The sequence below is a fragment of the Pyrgilauda ruficollis genome, unplaced genomic scaffold (assembly GCF_017590135.1).
Source record: "Pyrgilauda ruficollis isolate IOZ18807 unplaced genomic scaffold, ASM1759013v1 scaffold60, whole genome shotgun sequence".
Lineage (NCBI taxonomy): Eukaryota > Metazoa > Chordata > Aves > Passeriformes > Passeridae > Pyrgilauda > Pyrgilauda ruficollis.
In genome coordinates, this window is record NW_024527711.1 from 1,221,573 (window position 1) to 1,230,087 (window position 8,515).

The window sequence follows — 8,515 nt, forward strand, 5'->3', positions numbered from 1 at the left end:
GGCGGGGGGCGGCGGGGGGGCGGCCGGCCGCGCCCGGCTGCTGACCGTGCTGCTGGCCGGGCTGCTCGGCGGGGCCAGGGGCTTCGGCGACGAGGAGGAGCGGCGCTGCGACGCCATCCGCATCGCCATGTGCCAGAACCTGGGCTACAATGTCACCAAGATGCCCAACCTGGTGGGGCACGAGCTGCAGGCGGACGCGGAGCTGCAGCTCACCACCTTCACCCCCCTCATCCAGTACGGCTGCTCCAGCCAGCTCCAGGTGCGTCGGGGCTCCGCGGGGACCTGGGTGCGTGGGTGAGGTGGGGACGACACTCGGCGGGGCCGGCGGTCCCCGGGCCGGCTGCTGTCCCCCAGCACCCCATCCTCATCCCCATCCGCTCGGCTCAGTACTAACCCAGCCCGAAAGTCGCGCCGCCTCGCAGTGTCGCTCCTGGCTGGCTGGGAAGGGAGCGCGGCTCACGTTGGGCGGAGGCGCGGTGTCCCGGCGGTGTCCCGGCGGTGTCCCGGCTGCCCGCGGCCAGGAGCGCCTCCGCAGCGCGGTCCCCCGCGCCCGCCCGGCCGCCCGCGGAGGCTGCGGCGACTCCCGGAGCTTTCCCGGCCCCTGCCCTCCGTGCCGGCCGTGCCCCAGGTGCCGCGCCCGATTCCATGCGGAGCGAGCGGAGCTGGCCGCGGGGAGCTGGGGCAGCTCGGGACCCGCCGGGAGCTTCGCCGCGAAAGTTTCTTTCCCAGGCGAATGGCAGGATCCCTGTCCTCCCCACGGGCATGGATTTCCTCAAACAAAACCCAGCTTGTTCCCGAGTCAGCACGCAATTCCTCTCACGGTGTCGCGTCGCCGAATTACTATTTTTCAAAAGACGAGAAAACTACAATATTTTATTACTGTCGCAAATGCATACATGAACTTATTGTAAAAGAAGAACATTTTTCTTTTACAATAAGATCGTGAACCAAAGTATTTCAAGAAATGCTTTTTTCCTCCTATTTGTTTCTTAGCTGAAATATCCAGGCAATGCTCAGAACAAATATGTGTATTTGTTTAAACCCCTTTAATTTGGTTTTCTGCTTTCTTAAATTGTACCCTCGAGGTTTGAATCTGGCTAAATCCCACTTGCTTCACTGGAACTGATGGGCTAAGTTTACATGGAGCCAATCTAGGGACTAAAATTGTCAGACTTTGGCTTTGGACCACATTTGAACTGAAAGAAGACAACATTGTTGAGTTTTTTCTCTCTTTTGTTTTTATTGTTCTTGGTTTATTTGTTTTTTGCTGCTTCCTGGTTGTTGTTTTTTTTTTTTTTTTTTTTTTTTTAAGGGAAAGGACCAAATATTACTGCTAAAAATGAGAAAAAAAAAGAAAACTTGTTATATTGCAACCTGTTTCATTTTCCCTCAACACACTTGTGATTTCTGTTTCTCTCTTCCAGTTCTTCCTGTGTTCAGTTTATGTGCCAATGTGCACAGAGAAGATTAACATCCCCATAGGTCCTTGTGGAGGCATGTGCCTCTCTGTCAAAAGAAGATGTGAACCTGTTTTAAAAGAATTTGGGTTTTTCTGGCCAGAAAGCCTAAACTGCAGCAAATTCCCACCCCAGAATGATCACAACCACATGTGCATGGAGGGCCCAGGAGACGAAGAGGTTCCCCTTCACAGCAAGACCTCCTTGCAGCCTGGAGAAGAGTGCCACGGCATGGGATCTAACTCAGATCAGTACATTTGGGTGAAGAGAAGCTTGAGCTGCGTCCTGAAGTGTGGCTACGATGCTGGTCTGTACAGCAGGTCAGCTAAGGAATTCACAGATATCTGGATGGCCATATGGGCCAGTCTTTGCTTCATCTCGACTGCCTTCACAGTCCTGACCTTCCTGATTGATTCATCCAGATTTTCCTACCCAGAGCGGCCAATCATATTTTTGAGCATGTGCTACAATATTTATAGCATTGCTTACATTGTGAGGCTAACTGTGGGCCGGGAAAGGATATCCTGTGATTTTGAAGAGGCAGCAGAACCTGTTCTTATCCAAGAAGGTCTTAAGAACACAGGATGTGCGATAATTTTCTTGCTGATGTACTTTTTCGGGATGGCTAGCTCCATCTGGTGGGTTATTCTGACACTGACGTGGTTTCTGGCTGCGGGACTCAAGTGGGGCCACGAAGCAATCGAAATGCACAGCTCCTATTTCCACATCGCAGCCTGGGCCATCCCGGCAGTGAAGACCATCGTCATTTTGATTATGAGACTTGTAGACGCAGACGAGCTCACCGGCCTCTGCTATGTTGGGAACCAGAACCTGGATGCACTGACAGGCTTTGTTGTGGCTCCGCTTTTTACCTACCTGGTCATTGGGACTTTATTCATTGCAGCAGGACTCGTGGCCTTATTTAAAATCAGGTCTAATCTCCAGAAAGATGGAACTAAAACTGACAAACTGGAAAGACTGATGGTCAAAATTGGGGTCTTTTCAGTGTTGTACACCGTCCCAGCAACGTGTGTCATCGCCTGTTATTTCTACGAAATCTCCAACTGGGCCATTTTCCGCTATTCGGCAGATGATTCCAATATGGCAGTGGAGATGCTCAAAATTTTTATGTCCCTCCTGGTGGGTATTACATCAGGTATGTGGATCTGGTCAGCCAAAACTCTGCACACGTGGCAGAAGTGCTCCAACAGACTGGTGAACTCAGGGAAAGTGAAACGGGAGAAGAGAGCAGACGGATGGGTGAAACCTGGGAAAGGGAACGAGACCGTGGTATGAGAAAAGGACAGCATCCCGCTGGTCTGACTGCTCTCCTGTGAAGGACTGATCATGTGCAAGCATTGCTGTGTAAATGTTGGGAATAGAGTAGGGGGATGGTTACACAACCTGTCTCTGGGGATGGGAGAAAAAAAAAAAAAGCCTTAAAGAATAAACAGCAAAAGGATCATGCTGCAGATACAATAGCCATAAACCATGCTGCCCAAAATAGGAGAGCCCAGGGAGGCTTTAAAAGCTGTGAAATAGCTAAACATGTTATCTTCATTTTTAAGTCTTTAACTCTTTAGAAATGGAGGTGCTGTAGCCCATAGCTGTGAGATGATGTTTTCCTTTCATCATCTTACAGCTGATGGTGGAAAGGCAGTCCAGGGACAAATTCTGCGCTTAATTTGGGTCCAGTTACCAAGTTACCAGAAGATGGAGCAGGACCTCAGTCAGATGTCTTCTTTGCAAGTTCAGCACTGAGAAGGAAGCACTTGATGAGGATTCTGTCTTTATGCCCTGGGGAATTCTGGTGTTCCAATACACTGTACAATTCAGTCAGGGATCGTGTCCTGAAACAAATAGTAGCTGGACTTTCCAGGTCTTACCCGTGATGAGTAGGATTTAGTGACATATTAGTGAGGATGACTTTTCAGGCATCGAATGGCCTAATAATAATTTTGATTCATTCTTTTTGCCATTTATAACCTGGCCTGAATGGAGAGTTGATTCTGCCTTGTGGGAATTTGAATCTCCCTGTGTTTTTTCTCACCTCAGTTATTCTGTGGTTCTATCAATATTTATAAAATCCAAAAGCTTTACTGAAGGCCATCCTCAGAAGTGGAGGAATCAGCTCAGAGTGAGAAACTGTGTATGGTCTTCTGCATCTATTATCATTATCCATCTCCTCCGTTCCTGCCCCTTCAGGTGCTCCTGCTATTTCTAGCAGACCACTTTATTCTGCTGCATTTATTAGCTTTAAAAAAAGTCTTAACTCTATAGTGTTCTTTCCTCCAGGAAAGAGAAAAATTAGTTGAAGGTACCTTCAAAAAATGCCATGTTTCTCCAAGCAAACTTACTTGACTCTGGAGACTCATTGCATGAAGCAATTAAGTCTTAATGTGTTTCATTCAGTGTGATGGTATCTCCTCTGTAGACGCCAGTCTGGGGAGAAGCAAAATGTTAAGTTCCTTGGCAACCTCGTGTTCACACAGATCAGTTGTATAATTATGTGTGTCAGTTGCAATTAAAAGAACATTCTCAGCCCATGACATTGCAGTACAGCTGACTGTCTCACAACGATGCTTCAATTGCTCACTGACAGCTATGGAGATGGTTTTTTAATGTGTATTTATGCACAGAATGTGAGCAGGCATTCAGTCCTCAGGAGCAACAAAGATTTTTCCAGTTTTTGTAAAGGGACCCAAGAAATCTACTTCTTGGTGAATAATGTTTGAAAGAAACCATTGCATTTCTTATTCTTTTATTTGAGGAGGCACCAGCTTGTGCTTGTGGGGAGCTGAATGTAGTGTCAGGGGGTTGTAAGAAAGGTGATGCAAATACAAATATCCTAGAAGCACTTAAGAGAATACTGTTATGATGCTCTGTCCCTTTGAAACACATTTGATTTTATCTATGTGCCCCAAGCTTTTGCTTCCTTTGTTTGTGTGGAACCTGATCAGCTGTAAAGCATCCCCCTGGTGCCCCAGCTCCCATGATCTTCCAGGGCAGCTGAGAACAGATGCTGCTTTATTAAAGTACTTGCTTTCCACACAGGTGCCCATGTGCTTCCCAAACCACAGTTCGCTCCAGCTCTGGAAGTGAGCACTAATCCATCCCAGAAGCATGTATTGTTTCAATGTCAGTGTTGAAACATGTGCTAGAGAACTTTTTTTTTCTTTTACAAACAAAATCCAGACCCCAAACAAACCCTAATGGCAGTCTTTGCGGTTGGGCTCCCTCTCCAGCAGAACAAGTGACAACTTGACACATTCTGTTCAAGACACACAAGCACTGTCTTGGCCAACACCACATTCCAGATGGGCCTTTTCACCCTCTCCATAAAGTCTCTCGCTGTTAGTGTTGTGTTTGGATCTGGTTATTCCTTTGTGGACGAGGAGTTTTGCAAGTGTGAGATCTTCAGATGGCTGAGCTTCTCCATCATGCAGTCTTTCTGCTGGCGCAGTGAGGAATGTAAAGTCAGCAGCTGTATGTCGGCTTTCAAGGAGCAAGGATGCAGTATGACCTTTTTCTGTAACCTAGTATTTGGCCATGCCAAAGTGTCATGTTCACTCAAGGTGTGCTTCACTCTGAAAGGCTTTGGATAATAAGACCCATGTTTGAGCAGACTGATTCAATAAATGGCATTTTTAACCTTGTTACGTACACAGAAGTGAATGTTAAATAGTGCCTTTTTATGAAATCCTTGCATCTCTGCCTGTAACCCTGTGAACTGTTGACAGAGGGATGCCCCTGGTCATGTGAGACACAGTGAGCTGGATGAGGATGGCACTGTGTAGCCCTAGGAGGGACCTGGAGGGATATTCCATTAAAACATGTGAGGAATTCAAATGCTGTGGGAAAGAGGTGGGCTGGGGGGAGGCGCCAGCTGCTCTTCCTGAGGACACATCTTTCCCCAGCAGTTGGGGGAACGCTGTACTGACCCCAAGTGAAATTAGTGGTTGCACCAATTAAACCATTCCACTGATGTATTCACGCCCATGCATTTACCTGGCTCCGTGTCAGGGCTGTGCAAGTGGGAAGATGCAGCAGACAGCCTAAAAGCTGGCACTTGGGAAGAGCAAGAGCGGGCGGGTATCAGCAACTCTGAAGCTCTCTCATTTCAACATTGTTATGAGCTTAAAGCCGTAGCTGGTGTGACTAATCCTGTCTCGGAAGTGCAGTTGCTGTGGTTATACAAGCAGAAACTTTGCAGGCGTTTCCTTCGATTGCGCAGTCCCTGCTCCCATCTCCCCCTTCAGCGTGTGCTCTTGGCACTGCAGGTTTCAGAAGCGTCTGCCAGAGAGGTACAAGCTTAGCTCTTACATTAAACAGACAAGTTAGCTCCTTTCTCTGAATTTTAAGGAAATAGACACTGATTATTTTGGGGTGTACAGAAAATATATCTACTTCAATGTATGTACTGTAAATTTCTAATTTATCACTGTAAAAAAACCAAAACAACTTTGCTATTTAATTTTTATATCAAAATAAAATTTTAACCTCTGTGAATAACTAAAGAATTCCTGGCAGCCTTCACATTTTTGGTGAGTTTGTTTCTTAAATAGGCTTCAGCATTGTTGGAAGTGCTTTTTTGCCCTGAAGGAAGAAGGACTGAAATGCTCATGCTGTGGTGAAAGGATGCTTTGAATGGGTTAATCCAGTGTGGTTTGGATCTAATAACCAAGAACAAGACATCATTGGGAAACGGTGAAAGTATGTTCATGCTTCTGCTCATGGGGTGGACAGAAACTCTTTCAAAGACAGCACGCATGTCCTGGGTGCTGGCTGGGGCTGCAGCTGGAGCTTTGGTGTTGTGGGAGCATGTCCTCAAAGCCCAGCTGGAAGGCAAGGCAGAAACACGGCCCACTGCTGCTCTAGCACTGCTGTGATGTGGCTTGAGAAGAGCAGCACCTCCTGTAAGGCTCCTTTTGTTCCAGGTGTTATGGAATGCGTACATCCAAAGCATGAGCGCTCGGATCCCGATCGTATGGTGGAGGAGGGCAGCATCACCACTGGTCTGTTCAGTGTATGGGAACTATTAGTGCCTTTTGGAAGGGGAAAATCCTAATCTAAGTAACCTGCTTGAAACGAGTTCATTCCTGTGGGTGATTTCAGTGATTTCAACCCTTCAGAGGAGAGATTGCATTGAATGTCTACATGGTTTTCTAAAAATTTGGGCTTTTTAATGCTCTACTTTTCTTTCCTGTTGGTCATTTCTGTTCACAGTTGTGATGCATGGGGACAGCAAGGAGTTACCTTTTGTGTGCATCCCTCACTAGTTTCTTTTGACACTGATAGAACAGTATGCAATATTAATTACTTAAACCCACTTAATTGTCTCCATCATGAAACAATCTGTGTGTGAGATTATTTAGTTATCAGAATGTTATTCTAATAAGAACCTAAATCAGACTAGAGTGGATAATAGTGAGGGTGTGCTATAAAAAAGAGCAGCAACTATCACCTGTGTGTCTGTAGCTAATCAAGTTTTGAAGAGCAGCATCTAAAACTGGTAATTATGAGTGATTTGCTCATGCCTTTGGCAGCTCATCATTGTAATGTTCTCAGGCTGGTGATTAATGCGATCTCTCAAACTTATCCTAATGAGTCTAATAAAGCTACTGTTAACTGTAACAAACATCAAAGAGCTTATGGGGGAAGGAGCAGGATCTCCCTCTTGTTCATACCACCTGAAAACCTCAGGTGTGGCATTCAAGATGACTTTGGCTGCTCGAGTTCTCTCTTGCCTTCACACAGATCCCTCACATCGGGTGTCTCAGAGCATCGCCTATGAAGTGACAGTGGATTGCTGGAGTGGCTCTGAATGGTGAGCAGGCTCCCCAAGCCACGGAGATGACAAATCCAGTCAGGTTTGCCTGTTGAGAGAAGTATGTATTTGTATGCAATGCTCACAAAAAAATTAACATTTATGAGGACTTTTTGTGGTTGTTTTGATATTTAGGCTTGGGGTTTTTTACTTGGTTGGTTTTGTCTATTTTTTTTTTAAGATGTCTTTAAAGAAATCAAATGTTAGGGAGTTTCTAGAGGAGGAAGACAGAGTTGTGCTGCCAGCAATCAGGAGCAGCCTAAGCTCCAGTGATATGAAAATATGGTACCACCAAGTCCCTGGCTTCAGTGGTGGTTTCCACCACACCTCCTACATCCCCAGCCACTCATTCCTATAATGGTGCCACATTTCAGTTCCTCCTTCACTTTGCCAGTACAACTACTTGTGGTATGATGCAGGCATCATCCTGAGGAGCTGCTTCCCAAGCCCTCTTGCACCATCTTCCCCATCAGACCAGAGCTGTGTCTACCTGTGAAGTTATAGGAATGGCAGAGAGCAAAGTGACAACTGCCTGAGCCCTTCCAGCTTCCCCAGCCTCAACTAAAACAGAAAAGCCTTCAGTGGGGCTGTTAGTGACTCCCTGATTCTTTAACTGGGATGACTGAGTCCAGATGTGACCTGCTCACCTACAGGTGAATGCCCCATTAGGCAGCCCCACAGCAGCTGTGCTGCTGATGCTCCATAGTGCCCTTTTCAGCATGCTTGGACTAATTGGCTCATAATATAGGCCAGGAGTTTGCAGCCTCTTTCTCAGTCTAGGATGGCTTAACCAGACTGCAGACTCTGGTGTAGCTTGTGTGGAGAGCAAAGCATCTCTGAGTGCTTGCAAAGCCAACTCCAGCTGCAACAGAAATGAGGCAGAGCACGGTCCTGGCTGGAGCAGGATTGTGCCATCCTGCTGCACCTCACCAAGAGGATGAATGCAGGTCAGCCAGCTCTCAGCTGATGCTGAGCTGGTGCAGTAGATCCCATATCACTATTTCCTGCAGCTGGGAAATTATTTCTGACCAGAGGTCCTGCACATCCTGGCAGACTCCAGCTGTTGTAACAGCTTTGTGTTGTTAGCAACCAGATGTTTTGTTTTATGCTCTGGGAACAGCCTACCAAACAGTCACCACGGGTCTGGAAGAGCACAAAGGTGGCTTAGAGGGGAGCAGCAGCAAATGAAGACTCACAAGCTAAGGTATCACTGAGAAGCTGTTGTTTTCTT

General features: G+C 46.9%; 1 protein-coding gene across 1 annotated transcript; it reads left to right on the forward strand.

The window, feature by feature from the left end:
* Nucleotides 1–6: 6 nt before the first annotated feature.
* FZD4 (frizzled class receptor 4) lies at nt 7–5,969 on the forward strand. The gene is made up of 2 exons (XM_041483643.1): nt 7–259; nt 1,425–5,969. The coding sequence occupies exons 1-2, from the start codon at nt 128–130 to the stop codon at nt 2,751–2,753; spliced, it is 1,461 nt and encodes a 486-aa protein (XP_041339577.1). The 5' UTR covers nt 7–127; the 3' UTR covers nt 2,754–5,969.
* Nucleotides 5,970–8,515: the final 2,546 nt, after the last annotated feature.

Excerpts from the sequence above, each read along its gene's own strand:
- FZD4 (XM_041483643.1), top strand. The coding sequence starts at position 128 with ATGTGCCAGAACCTGGGCTACAATGTCACCAAGATGCCCAACCTGGTG. Across the intron at positions 260-1,424 it reads GCTGCTCCAGCCAGCTCCAG|TTCTTCCTGTGTTCAGTTTA; the intron begins GTGCGTCGGGGC and ends TCTCTCTTCCAG.